At 46.6% G+C, this 15,237-nt stretch overlaps 1 protein-coding gene across 2 annotated transcripts in view; it reads left to right on the plus strand.

The window, feature by feature from the left end:
• Positions 1-15,237, plus strand: part of IQGAP3 (IQ motif containing GTPase activating protein 3) — a 1,503,259-nt gene that overhangs the window by 46,499 nt on the left and 1,441,523 nt on the right. For both annotated transcript variants that reach the window (XM_069607146.1, XM_069607147.1), the window contains exons 5-6: positions 2,762-2,838; positions 12,103-12,170. In XM_069607146.1, coding sequence (XP_069463247.1) covers positions 2,762-2,838; positions 12,103-12,170 — 145 coding nt within the window. The remainder of the gene's footprint in view (positions 1-2,761; positions 2,839-12,102; positions 12,171-15,237) is intronic.

Consider the following 15,237-nt stretch of genomic DNA (forward strand, 5'->3'; position numbering starts at 1 on the left):
GTCATTTTACTCTCAACTTTAAAAAATGAGTAAAATACTCACACTTCCAAATCTTATCTGAATCACTGAGTGACCCCAATTATTACAGACCTTAGAAGCAGATCGTCATTCAGCGCAATAAAAACCTTCATGATCTTTTTGTAATGATTACTCTTCTTCCACCACACTTAATCACAAATCTAACCTGTTCTATGGAACAATCTGGCACCAAATTGCCTAGTTAGTGGCTGAGGGTGTTATTAGTGGTCTGTAAATTGGATGAGGATGCTAAGTCCCTGGAAGCCCCTTCTGACTTATTTTGGGTGTGGGGGCAGGGTCCATGGTAAGGCCAAAGCAAAACAGATTTTGGGGGTGGGGGCAGGGTCCATGGTAAGGCCAAAGCAAAACAGATTTTGGACATTATTTTTCTATATTTAAATATCCATATTTAAATATCCATGCAACTTCACCAAATTTCAAGAGTGTTCATATGTCGCCATATTATATTCCTATGTAAAGTATCATGTAAACTGTCGCTGCCACTAAAATACAGGGAAATTATAATGAGCTATTCACATTGTCTATAGTATATTTCAGTTTATTCTAGTAGAATCCAAGCTTTTTATTGGTTGTTCACATACAAATTTACCTAAATGCAGTTCTACTTCCTCTAAGGGGAGAAATCAATCCAGGGCCTAAGAGGGTTTTGCTTGGTGTTTATTGCCGTAAAGATTATTTTTAAAGTTTGTCCTCTGTTTTTTAATTGTATTTTAAATTATACACTCTGTGATTAAGGATGCATGGTGTTAATCACCAGTGTAACCTTTCCCAGAATATATCTACAATTCAGTGATAGGTTCCTAAAATAGTGCAGCATCTTTGGAGCTTAATGATGTAGTCTTGGGTTAATAAGGTCATGCTTAAAATTGCGTTATAAGATTGTGATGCTATGACAAGGTTTTGTTTGGAATCACTTTAGAAACCTATGTACCTGAATACATGCAATCTATCACAGCACAACATATGTACTACCTACCAGAACCATTGCTTCTTGCGTATAAAATGGCTGTTCAGGACCTAATAAATGAAGAAGGTAGTGGCTCGTTTATGATATGGCATTTATAACGCACCTATACGCAAGTTTTTCGTTAACTTGGTTCCAATATATAGAGTACTATTTACCTTGATAACCATAAATTATGGGCTAATCCATTTTCAGTAAAAGGAGTTTTAAAGATACTAGGGTAATTCCAAAGAAAGAGGATCAAAGTATCAATCCTGGGGACAAACCGGTCGTCGCAGTCCCATACATTTTGGGAACATAAAGTATGCTTTGGTTATTAGCCCTATTTCGATTTTCTAAGCCCCAGATATGTATTCATTATACACCACATTCTCCCGCTGGCAATTATTACATGCCACTAGAATAGTTTCCAGTCTGAGAAATGTTCACTGTAAGGACGCAATCAAAACAGAAATGCACTCCCTTCTGATGTGCGCCCTCTAAGCTACTTTGAGAAGGAGACCTCTGAGACCCTTGTTCTTAATTTGTCAGACTACTCAAATTTGATGAAATGTACCAGTTGCCGCTAGATAGCTACATACGGTCTTGATAAAAAGAAAAACACTGAAGTGGAAGATACAAAGATATTCTTCTAATTACATCTGTTTATTTTTAAGTAGTCTTTTTAATCTACATTGCTTTAAAACTGAGAATTACTATGATGATTCAGAAATAAGAATGCATTTTATTGTTTCTATTTTAAAGATTGTATCCAATATCCAATCTTTGATTGTGGCTAAGCACCGAATAAAGTATAAAAAAAAATGTACTGAAGTTGTTGCATTGCTATTGTGTATATAATACAGTGGAAATGTTGGTATATAAAGTGGAGTCTAGATTTGGTTTTACTGCAGTTTATATATGGTAGTATTATTTACAATATGTAATATAAACCATAGTGTTTACTTTTATAATTACAGTTTACTTTGTACAAAAGACTGTAGTATTATGCAGTTTACTATATATATTGTTTTCTTCTTTAATGGTTGTTAGTAATTCAGAAGATACATGGAACATGGAATCCCCCTTTCACTCTGTCCCAATGTTGCCTTTTGGTTTCAATAGTGGAATTAAAGGTTAGATCAGCAGACTTATTATATAGTGGGTTTATAAAAGATCTTGAAAATCTAAGAGAAAGAGGGAGATCTTCGTTGTAGATTCTGTGGTCTCGAAGACGAAACAATAAAGCATATCGGTGTTTTGCAATGGGTTGACAGTAGCCAGATCCAGGTTGATTGGGGGGGGGGGGTGGATTGGATTAGTTAATGCAGGTGCTCGTTGTGGAAACATTCTGGAACCTAGTACTTGGAGAAAATGAATACACAAAAGAAATTATTTACATTTTTTGAAAAAGTAGTATAAATGGGATGACTATGTTTTTGTTAAGGCTTAATTAATGAATATTTTAGTCTGGTGAGATTGGCACTCTTTCTTAGTATAATGTTTTGATAAAAGTTTGTAAAAAGCTGTATCAATAAAAAAATTGGGTTTTTCTGAATTCGACTCAAAATAAGAAGTTGCGTGTACATCAAGAGAAACCACTTTAGGCTTTGTAACGGAATGTGTTGAAAAATAAAGAAATGATTGGGTTTACTTTTTATCTACTTGCAAATTTACTATTGTCTTAGTGTCACAGCTGACTTGAAAAGTTTGGCGTAATTGGTTGTTGACCATTTCGAAGCAATCATGTTATATCGCCTCTTTCCCATCTTTCTATAGATTTTTCATCCTGAAACTACTGACCTCTATGATAAGAAAAACATGCCTCGTGCTGTCTACTGTATCCATGCCTTAAGGTGAGATGCTGAAAAGACTGTCTTTGTAAAACTATGTATACAAATGTAAGTGGCGGGTAACTTTTATTAGCTGATCAGAAGATGAGCAAGCGATAGTCTCAATTTATGGTATATTAAAAAGCTTTTATAGAGCAGAAAATGGCCACTGTAGGTGTTTCAGTGTCTTGACTGGCCTGTGGAGGAAAGGAGAAAATGCAACAGGGTTATTACTGCCCACAAGGAATGTTTGTTATATTTTCATTTTTAATACAATTTTTTTAATAAACTTTATTCCATTTAAGACTTTTACAGATCTTGGATGTGGAGTAGGTTTTTACTCCCATTTCCCTTCAGAATCCAATAATTGCTTTCCATAATGAAAATCTCTCATGATTGAACACATTTTTATCCCCCTTCCCCCAGAAAAAAAGTAAACAAAAAGGAAAAAAACAATAGACGAAAGCACTACCAAATAGAATTATCCTCACTATTCTTGTGACCCTTGCCTGTCCCGGCTGGGGCATCTGAGTCCGGGCTATGCTATCTAGCAGGCTGTCCCCCTTCAAACCTGTGGTTCCCTTTTGCGATAACCCCCCCCCCCCACACATCTCGCCCCTGATCGCCCATCAACCCAGAGTCAAGTGTTCTATTATTTGTGGCCTAAATGGGGCTGCTTCTCTGTCCCTAGTGAAATCTAAAAAGGGGTCCATATTCGAGAATATGGAGGGTTGTATTAGTCACTAACGATCTCATCCTCTACATTGCCAGAATCTGACAAATTTGTATCCACCAGTATGTTATTGGGGGCCGTCAGGCATTTCCCAGAAGCACGCTTCAGTGATTGTAGCTGCAAGTTATGATTGGGTGAGGGGGGGATGGCCCGTGATATCGTTTCTTTGCCCGAACCTCTTTCCAAAAGATTTGAATCACTGAGCAGCTCCACCACATGTGGATCATGTCCCCTCATTCTCCACATCGTACCAACAGCGATCCAAGCTCGCTGGTTAGATTTTATGGAGTTTCGCTGGGGAGAGGTACCCCAGATAGCTTGGCTTAATTGCAGCATCTTTAATCTGGGTACACCTCTAACAGTTATGAGCTTGCTGCAATCTTCTGCCATGAGTCTTCGGATAGTTTTTTATTTATTTGTTTACTTGTTAGGCGCTTTTACAGCAAGTAAAATCCTGTTTCAAAGCACCCACAGGGCGAGGGAGTGAACAAGGGAGTGAAACTCATTGCAAACACTATTTAAAGCAGTGCAGTGGAAAAAATAACAAACCTACTATGCCTTGTGAGTATTCACAACATGCAAGTGCAGCAAGGAAGAGGGTAGAGGAGGTAATTGCTGGGGAATCCGAGCTCATGGGTGAGCCACAGATGAAGTGCTTCAATGTTGAGTGCTATACGGCCTGGAGCCATGTTGGGAGTAAGTGTGAACCTCCAGGGCGAAGGGTGTACCAAGGCGAGTGCTGAGGGTAGACAGGAGCTGGACGATTGGGTTTGGGAGGTCAGGGGCCCAAATGATGCATAAGGGCCCCAGACACCAATCACAGCAACTGTGTAATTAGTAGAGGAGGGATGTCATGACCACTGCTTCCAAGGAGTCAGGACCTACCCAACATCCCTGGAAGCAGGCTCATAACATATACTATCGGCACCAGCAAGTCCCAATAGGGACCTTTTGGACCTTGTCCTGGCACCGGTGGTGCCAGGCTCATAGCATGGACCCGTCCCGGCACAGGAAGCGCCGGGCTCATAACAAGTGTGAAAGTGCTTGGGTGGACCTACCTGCAGCAGACCATGCTGCTTACTTACCAGCAAGATGATGTTTCACTCTCTTCTGACAGGGACTACTTTTCCTTCTGGGTGGGGCAGGCACCACTCCCTGGATCATTGATGCTGGACCCCTTCTGGAAGCACGAACTCTTTTGCCTGGGCGAGGCTGTGGAAGAAGACACCTAAGCACTCCCATGGACTATTTAAACCACACCCGATTGGTGCAATGTGCTTCGCGTTATTCTGCATCTGCAGCAGGACGCTCACCGTGTCAGCTCCAGCGAATCTTCAGTTCCGGATACTGTGAATACGAAAATACCTGCTGGGAACCAATCCTCAGTCTTCAGCAGCTCCTGCAAAACAAAAGGCACAGGTTAGGCGAAGGCAAAGTTAGCGGTTCAACTTACCCGATCCATCGGCAGCATTCAAGGCGTTTTTTCTGCATATCTCGTCCGGCATCAGGCCTGCAAAGACAAAGAACATTGGTTAGTAACGCTTAGTTACAAAACTGCTTACCTGTGTTACGCTCGCTCCAACTCTGCTCGCGCTGCATTCCGGCACCTGTAAAGACAAAAGAGACATTAAGGTGCATTCTACAGCCTTAGAGCAGCCTTTCTACTTACGTGCCTTCGTATTCACCATCTTCTTGTTACGCTCTCTGCCACGAACCTGGGGGGAGCATCTTCTTCGGCACCGACAGCAACTGAAAGGGAAAAGACATAGACATTAAGGAGATAAGACATTTGAAGAGAGCAATCTCAAGGGAACTTTAATACTTACAAGTCACGCTCGTGCAGCACACGGCGGCATCGCTCTCAACTTACCCTCTGCAATTAAGAGGCTGAACTCATATCCAGTGAAGTAACTGGACCCAGCGCCCCTGCATGAGACGCAGGATGGGAGAGCCCAGCATTCACCTATTTAAGGTGAGCACAACAATCGACCGAGTACCACTGGGAGAGAGGGAGAGAGGGGCTTGGAACTTCTCCCAACCTTCCAGCCACTAATACCTTGATTTTACACTTGCAGACACCTCACCCTTCAGGTCAAACTTTCGGTGAGAAAGGGGCCAAATCCGGGAGCCAAACGAATCTTACCCCTGACGTTGAAGACGGTTTCACCGCCCAGTCAAGACCCGCGCCTCCGAGGGAACCAGGTGAGCGTTACAAGGGATGGAGGAGGTAAAGAGGAAAGTCTTGAGGAGCTTCTGGATTTTAAGAAAGTCCTGCTCAAGCCGCAGAGGGGGAGGGGGGGATGGTGTTCCATAGGAGGGAGCCAGCTGAGCAAAGGGATTGACCACCTACCTTTTGTTTAGCCCAACGCTTTACACACAGAGTTGGTGCCAGAGGAACGTAGTGGTCTAGAGGTAGAGTATTTAGTAAGATATTGTTGAAGATGGTGAGGTCACCAGGCCCAGACAGCCTTGTGAATGATGCATAGGCATTTGAATTTAATCCGTGCAGCAACCGGGAGCCAGTGAAGACCTTTTAGGGCAGGAGAGATGCGGTCTCTGGGCTTAAGGCCAAGGATAAGTCTTGCTGCCTTATCGGGGTTAGCTGGAGGGGGTCACAGAGTGGAAGAAGGTAGATTCAGGAGGAGGCTATTGCAATAGTCAATCCTAGAGAGAACCGGGGTTCGGGTAACATTGAACCTCGGGGGAGAGGGGTGAAAAGTGAAAAAAAAGGGAGAATTCCTTTGAGAAGGAAGAGCTGAAAGTGGGACTACTTGGCCCAATTCCTGTTCCCACTTACGCATGTTTGGTAGTTTTTCTTCCCTCAATTGACTTCTCCAGTAACTTATACAATTGCGAGATCTTCTTAGATCTCCTACCTTCCTGTATCGTCTGTTCTAGACTGGTTGGGTTACTGGTGGCGGCCCTTTTTAACTACGCCGTTCGTGATCCAAAGCCTTATCTGTGTATATCTAAACCCTTGTTTCGGGGACCATGATTTTCGTCTTACATTCAGCAAAAGTTAGGGGTTCCCCATCTTTTAAAGGTTGCTTAGTTTTAAAGGCAGGTCTGCTTCCCACTTCCCAAAAGCATGTTTTCTCATCCCCGGAGAGAAGTCAGGGTTTTTAGTCCGTGGGTTTAGGTTTCTGCAAATCCCTGTCTGTTTTCCCGCCTTATTCCAGTGTGCACACCGTCGTTGGTAATAGGCCCTGTAGATTCTGCCTAATCTCTTGGATTATAAACGCGAGGGGGACTCGAGGCCTATCACTTTGATCTCCTTCCACTTTGGGATCTCATTCCCTTGTGCCCGTCAAGCATCAGGGCCAGCTGTGCAGCTAGAAAATATCTCCTGAATAGAAGGGACTCCCAGACCGCATATTACAGGTGTTTCACAATAACCTTTTGCGGAATTGTAGTGGTTTGCTCGCCCAGATAAATTCAGCGACGACACTCTGGAAGCCCGCTAGCTCCTTTGTCTGTATTTATATTGGCAGAGCTTGGAAAACATATAGTAGCCCGACAGAAGGTTCCTCGTCACTGCCTGGATTCTCCCCAACCAGGAAATTTCCTTTAGATTCCCACCAAAGATCTGGGATATTTTTTCCCTCTAAGGATTCGACTGAAGAGGTGTGTTTTACTCCCATACATGTTATTTCTTTGTCTGCCCATTTAAAGGGGGAGTTGTAGGGCTCTTGGGTTTGTCTGGGTGTCAGTGATATTCGGTCCTAATGCTTTCTCTTTGTTTATACGGAAACCGGAAATATCCCCAAAAGGATCTAGTGTGTTAGTCAACTCTATTGACGGGAATGGAAGACTCTGCAAGGAAGCAAAGGATGTAGTCTACGTAAAGCACCGTTTTTGTTAAGCCCTTATGCGTTACTCCACGGATCAATGGGTTACCTCTGATTCGCTGGGCCAAAGGCTCCATTTCCAAGGCGAATGTTGGAGGCAAGAGCGGGCATACCTGTCTTGTCCCTCTTTCAATGGGAATGGCGCGGGACCACTGACTATTATTTTGGTTTGGGGGATTTTAAAGTTGACAATAATATGAATGTCGGACTGAAAAAATGAACTCTCTCTTAAGAGCGTTTCTAGGTACTCCCAATTTATTATGTCAATACTTTGTGGGCATCCAACTGGAGAACCACACATTTTTGGAATCTCCGCTTTTGCCGCAATCGGATCACCCGCTCGCTAATGGTATTGTGCACCCTTCGCTCAATAATGAACCCTGCTTGATCTCTGGCAGGACTTCATCAGCCTAGTAGTGACCACTTTTCCATAGATTTTTGCATCCATGTTAAGGTGCACCATCTGCCGATACGCTGAACAGTTTTCCCTGTCTTTCATGGACTTTGGGATCGGTATAGTCATGCACTCCACCATTGATTCCGAGACCACCTTCGGGAAGGTATTGAATAATTTGGTGAGACTGTGTGAAATCATATGTATGAACACTTTAAAAAACTGGGCTGAGAAACCATCGCTTTCCCTGTTGGTAGGTCAAGGATAGCTTGCTGGATCTCCTGCTCGGTGATGGGTGCTTCTAACGCATCTGTAGCTTTTTTAGTGAGCTTTGGGAGATGCGTCAGCGCAAGGAATTGTGCCCTCTGTATGGGGTTCGCAGGGATTTTTGCATTAGTGTCTCGAAAGTAGCTCTCCATTAGGGACATTTTCCCGCTTTCGGTGGTAACCGGTGGTCTTGGTTATCTCTCGAGGAATGTATAAAATTACTTTGGAAGATATGTTGCAATTTCACTGCCAGCAGTTTATTGGCTTTGTTTCCCTTTACATAATTTTGTTTTGTGTCAAGCATCGCTTGCGCTTTGTTCTCGGTCAGATGAGCCTCTAAGACCTTAATGGCTGCTCGTGGAAATCCAGAGGGACCTAAGAAGGTTTATATTTTTGGATCTGTTTTAGGCGACTGGCCTCTTTTATAGTATGATCTCCTAGGCTTTTTTAGCTCCCATATATTCCACCACCGGGCAAATGGCCCCCCTACGACTGCCTTTCCAACATCCCATAACCGGCGTTGGTCGATACTATCTACATCTCGGGGAAGTAGTTGATAGAAAATGTCCTTAATGTGGAGTCTCATGGCAGTGTCTTTAGGAAAAAATCGTTCAGGTGCCAGGTCTTTCTCCGCTGTTGGGGGGATATTCCCAGGTCTAGGGATAGGCGCATGTTTGGACATGACTTTTGGCAGGATTTCACTCAATGTGAATGTCGGGATCAACGTGTTGGAGATGAGAACCATGTCTGATCTAGACAATCCTTTGTGCACTGGCAAATAGTTTGTCTGGGTGAAAATCTCCCCGATTCGATCACTCATAGGTCCCTCTGTAATTTCGTCATGGAAAGAAAGTGGCCCTTCTCTGCACTCGTCGGTAGGAGCATTTTATCCTTGGTGGGGACAACCGTGCAATTTAAATCCCCCGTTACGATCAGTTGCCCATCTGCAAAACCACAGAGAGTTGAGGGCTTCAAAGAAGAACCCCTGCTCTCGGTTTGGGGTGTAGACTGAGACCAAGGACAGGTTTTGGCCCTCCACTCGGGTGTTAAGTGCCATCTAGCTCCCTTCCTTATCTCCAAGGACTCCCTTGACCTTCAGGCGATCCCATTTTGGACGAGAATTACCCCCCTGCCCCCCGCCCCCCGACCCTAGTAGTGGTCCCACTAAGGCAAAGAATGTGTTGGAATAGGCCTTGTATGCAAATCTTGCTTCATCTTAGGGAAGGAGATGGGTTTCCTGGAGGAACACCAACTCTTTTAGTCATTGAAGGATTACTTCATGCTTTACATGCGAATGAAGCCCCTGAACATTCAATGTAAAACAGATCTCGGGTGACCCCTCTCCTATATATTATTTTTATTTTGGTGCACTAGCCGTGTTCACGGGTTGTTCTCCCTTCGCGGCCTTTGGAAATAAGTGCCTTGGCGCAGTTTCATCTCTCGTAGTTTGGTAGTGCAAAAGGAAAAAAATATCCCCAAAATTAACAGCCGTGTGGACCTCCCCGGTCCATTCAAAACCGTGAATCCCATGAATAATCCCATGAATCCCATGAATAAACAGGGAGAAAAACCTCAAACCCAACATTTCTGTCGCATTATAGGGCATTGTACAGGGACCGAGCCATGCCGGCCCCTTAACTTTAACCCATGTGCCCAGTGCTCCATCAAAACCTCCTGCTTACAAACACGGGAAAACTGTTACTTAACCTAACTGGAGAGCAGGCAAATTCAGATAAACATTCCCACAGCAACCCCTCTCTTGCACTCGACCATTAGCAAACCTGAACAGCTCCTCATAGGTTGGGAGCGTTCCAGGATCTTCAGAGCTAGGATTGTACTGTTCCTCGAGGTAGCCTGTCTGGGGCCTCTGGAACTGTCTTTGCCTTGCTTGTGATGCGTTGCACACAATGGCGATGTTTCACCCATCACTTTCGCTCGCCCCTTGCCTGTCAATGCACTCTGATAGTGTCTCTGGTTTCGGAATTCAAACATCAGTTTGCACGGGCACCACCCCTGCTCACCTATATTGCACGTTCTGTTCTATTCTCTGAGCCAGCTTGTGATAATGCTCCACTTCCTATGGTTGGCCAGTGACAGCAGTGCAATGTCCTTGAAGAGCTTGATTTGCATCTCTCAATGCGGCTCCTTGTCTCTGGCGGCCGCCAGAATTCTTTTTGTTGGAAAAAGTGGATTCTACTCAAAAGTTCAGGGAACAGATTCCTCTGTTTATGAAGTCAAGAGTATACCCTGTGTGTTCCATGGAGGACCACATCCATGCACTCCCTGGAATGCAAAAGCATTTGGAACATGCTCCTCACGTATTCCTCCAGTTCCTGGTCTTTGATAGGCCAAGGGACCCCCCACACCCTCCATCACGCGGATGTTCTTTTGCAGCATATTATTTTCCATGTCCTCTTGCCTGAGCTGTATCTGATCCACCTGCTCTTCAATTGTGATCATCCTTTGCTGAAGCTCCATTTGGTCTTGAACCTGCTCACAGTGGGCGTTTTCCAAGTCATCCAGCGCTTCTGTGCGCCTGGCTATCCAACTCCGCAATTGACTTTGAGATCTGATCACCTGTAGCTTTGATCTCTTGCTTACGTTCATTAAGTATGTTCTTCAGATCTGTTTTAGTGGCAGATGCGCCATCTTGCTTATCAACTGCATGTGGTTTGTGGATTTGTCACTGCCGTCTGTTGGTGTTTGTCCTTAATCTCTTGTGGCGACATCATGGTTTTGATGTCCCTCTGCTTAGCTGTTGTCTTTTTTTTTTTGTTTTTTTTGTTGCCTATATTGTGGTGGTGGTAGGGCCCAAACCAACTAGCTGTTGTCTCCCTTTGACGGGATCCCGAAAAGTCAAGCATAGGGGTTGTTTGCTGGGGGTGGCTCTGTGGATGTCTCACTCGAGCCTGCCCACTTGGGCCAACGGTCCAGTCTCCCTCAGGTCTTCTCCAGAGCACAGGCTTTTCGGTATTCTACGCAGTGGGTGCCATCTTGGGGCTCAGCGCTGTGTCGCTCTCTCGCTCTCTCTGCTCCCTGCCCCAAACACTGCACTCTCAGCTAACAATCGACCCATGGGTGATATGCACTACAGCAATCTTTAGGGAGTCAATTCTGGGCAATTAGTTCAATGTAATTGCATTTGATGAACCCGCGCACGTATGACCCGTCCTGTCAGTATGACGCATGGCCACTCCCATATGGATTTTTTTATGTATTTATTTTTGCCTGTATATACCGAAGTTTACAATGTGAATTACTTTATCTCCTACAAAATAGTTTTCTTCCAACCTCTGAAAGAAGGTACAATTCTCCCTCAAATATTTTTTCAAAAAAGGCAGCAGGTGCCCCTCTCCAGAAAGAACATGCCACGAAAACCTGTTCTGTGTTTTCTTTTCCCCATTTGAGAGTTTTCAGCCATCACTTTTTGCTCACTGTACCTTTCACAGATGGGAAATATCCATTTGCATATCAGTCTTTGTCCCGCCCACATGGGCAGTCATGCACAGAAATGCTATGGCAATTCCCTTTTGAACAAGAGTACCAACAGCAAACCCCATACCCATGTTTCAGCCTTGTTGGGCCTCATCAGTGAGGTGGAGCTGTGCCTCTCTGAGCACAGTGAGCAGGCAGTCCACGTCTGGGTTCCCCCAGGTAACTCAGTTTAACCAACCCCAAGTTCCTTGCAAGCATTTTTCAAAAAAGGTAGCAGGCGCCCCTCTTCAGAAAGAAACTCCCTCAAATCTTTCCTGGAACACCTGATTTGAGAGGCCTAGTTTGGAATTTTTTATTTTTTTCTCTTTGTGCTGTTGTGGTTGATTTCTTGATTTTTCTATATTTGAGTTTATATTGGTTTCGATGGTTTGATTGGACACACATCTTTTAGCGGTTTAGGTTTTAAATGCATGATCGTTTGAGCAAATCCTAGCACAAAGTATGAATTGCATGGCTGCTGAAGCCACTATTTTGTTTTGTCTTTGCCGAGCATTAAGCTGTAAAAACCTTTGCAAGACATTGTTTATGGACATTTTTTTTTTTCTTTTCAGTTTATTCTTGTTTAAGCTTGGGTTGGCCCCACAAATTCAGGACTTGTATGGAAAAGTTAATTTTACAGGTAAGACCATGGAAAATCTGATGTTTTCAAGTTAACACTTTTTTGAAGTCTTTGTATTGCAATTGCTTCACATTTGTTTTTTTGTTCGTGTATTGTCACTGAACTGTAGGTCCCACCCTTTGAGAGAGTTGATTTTATGCACATGTCTGTGAGTGTAGGTGGGACTTTGATGTCATTGGTAAAATGTAAAACCTAAAATAACCCTCCTCTAAATGTCCCAGTTGTGATGCCAACAAAACTATAAGGCGCCACCTTCCAAGCATGCTCATGGTGTCAAACGACCTCACAAGTAGTATTGATGGCCCTACGTACAAACCAATATCATCAAAGTTATGTTCTTACTACAGGATTACTAGACAAAGGCTTACCAGGACTCGTGCACAATACCAGTACTTACAGTGGCCATACCCGGTGAGTGCCGTATAATGGGCATAGCTTATGTCCCTCTGGATACTGGAGGCAGTGGCCATACCGTGTGTGCAAGGTTTCTGGTCCTCCCGATTCCGACACTTTGTGCCACGACTCGGGTGCCATATCCCAACAAAAGTACTCACAGAGAAATACCAGATTCCATGCGGAGTATGGTGCCTGTATAATCACCGAAATGGACTGTGGTGATGAGGCTGAATTACTACACAATTCCTAGACAAAACTTTATACAAAATATTTTTCCACAAATGTTACCAAAGCAATATTTACCATTAAAACTTGTGAATACAGGAGGCCACCAGGGGGCGCACAGGCAATGGCTGCCTGAGAGCACAGCTCCCGCCGTGACCGGGCATTTATAGGGGATTGAGCCCCCCCCCCCCCCCCGGCAGGCCCACCTCAGTGAGGTCACTTGGTGCCCCCCCCCCCCCCTTGCGCACCCCCTGAGCGAAAGAGCGGCGTCCGGGGTCCCTGGGGATCCGGTGATCAGGACCCAGGATTCCTGGGCGGAAAGCAGAGCGCGGCCTGTTCGGCCGCAGAGCCGGAAGAAAGGGCGAGCCCCCCCCCCCCCACATATCCACGCAGTCGCCCGGCCCTTCCCCGCGACTAGCCCCCTTCTCCGACCTGAGGAAACTGCCTGGATGGGGATCAAGGACGTCGCAGAGGACCTGGAGACGGGCTCCCTCTGCCCTTCGTCCCTCCTCCCGGCCTGGAGGACTGCCTGCCGTGATCCCCTGCGTGGTGGACAGCAGGAATGCACCCGGCGGCCGGGAGCCCGAGACGGACACTCTAGAGCCCGGTGCCCTCCCCCCCGGGTCCACGTAGACAGAGCGGACCCAACAGGGCGGGCCAGGGAACGGAGAACCCCCCCTAGGAATTTGTAACGCGGGCTGCCACGGCCCTCTGGAGATCGGGGCAGCGGGAACACAGGAGGTCCAGGATCCGCTCCCCGCGGGAGAGCGGGTCGAGGTAAGGGACCCTCCTCTCACCTATCCGAGGAGGGTGGGGGCCTCTGGAACATGCCGGTGGAAGCCGAGAGGCGCCACCCTCCCCCCGATACAGACAGCGCCACTGGACTGGGGGCTCGCCCGGGTGCGAGGCTCCCACCTGTCGAAGATGGGGCGTGTGCCTGCCCGGAGGTCCCCCCCCCCCTGCAAACTTAGAAAGGCCCACGGGCCTGGCCATACGTGCTCCCAGGTTCCTGGCGCCCCTCCAAGGGGTATCCAGAGAAGGCCCCGGTCTCCTGCGACGAGTTCAGACAGGGTGTGAGGCCCCCGCCAGGTGACGGTGGGGCGTGTGCCCGCCCCCCGCGAAATACAACCCCTGTTGGAGGCTGCCCAGGGTCAGTCCGCTCCAGTTAGAAGTCCCTTAGCTCCGGCTCTCCCTCCCCAGACGCCCCCCCTGATTACCCCAGGAAGACAGACACACCCCGAGCTGAGGGGGCTCCCCTCCCCCCACCAGGGACACTGAGGTCTGGACCGCGGACCACGGGCAGGCACCCGATGAGCTGTAGGGAGTCCTTGCAGGGATATCGCTTCCAGGAGGGCGAAAGGGGCGACAAAGGTATGAGTCTGAAAAGAACCAAGGCCCAGTCGGAAGACGCGTCCCCTTCCTCTTCGGCTATGGAAAGGGGCTTTGCCTCAATTTTACAGGAAATCAGGGACATGCGTTCCGACATTGCACAGAAGTTTGAAAGAATGGACCAAAGGGTGGACAAGATTGAAGACAGACTGCTTCAGGTCGAGTCTAATCAATCGGCCTCGGCACCCCAAGATATACAATTAAACATGAGACTAGAGGCCCTGGAAAAGAGGGACGAGGAGAGAGCCCGCCAGATGGACGATTTCGAAAACAGGGAGAGGAGGAACAACCTCAATATTTGGGGTGCCCGAAATGGAGGGGGGAAAACGGAGAGGGACGTCACTAGAGCGGTGCGGGACATCATTACCCTCCTGTTTGCGGAGATGACGACTACGGAGCTTACATTCGACAGAGTGCACAGGGCGGGGGGCAGAGTGGGGGGGCCCCTGGTCGATCTTGGTCCGGTTCCACTACTACTCTGAAAAGACAAAAGTGCTGGAGGAGGCCAGGAAGGCCCAAGAAATCGCCTACAACAATGCCCAGGTCTCGATATACCAGGACCTCTCCGCCTACACGCTGGCCAAGCGGAGAATATGCCATCCCCTCACGCAGTTACTAAAGGAAAAAGGGGTACGCTATAGATGGGGCTACCCCTTCTCCTTGACCTTTGAATACATGGGCCAACGTTCGACCCTGATCACGGAAGAGGACATACCTGGTGCGATTCAGGATTACATGGTGGACACGAACCCCAGGAGGGGTCCTTCGGGGCCGGTGAGGGACAGACCCGGTGGTCCCGGCCCGTCGGGAGACAGGAGAAGGAGAACCGGTGCGCGGAAATTCAGGAAAATGAACACTCCATCACCAGTGAAGGAGGGTAAACGAAACGACTCCGAAGACTGAGAATGGGGTCGACCCGTCAAGACCTAAATGGCCTTATGTGGACTCGGAGGCTCTACCATTATCAGCGTTCCCACAAACAGCAAATACACGGGGTTCAAAGACGGAACGCAGCTGTGGGGGGTATGGGGGGCTCAAGATGAACAGCTTCTAATGT

The sequence above is a fragment of the Ambystoma mexicanum genome, chromosome 1p (genome assembly GCF_040938575.1).
Source record: "Ambystoma mexicanum isolate Mex_15411 chromosome 1p, UKY_AmexF1_1, whole genome shotgun sequence".
Lineage (NCBI taxonomy): Eukaryota > Metazoa > Chordata > Amphibia > Caudata > Ambystomatidae > Ambystoma > Ambystoma mexicanum.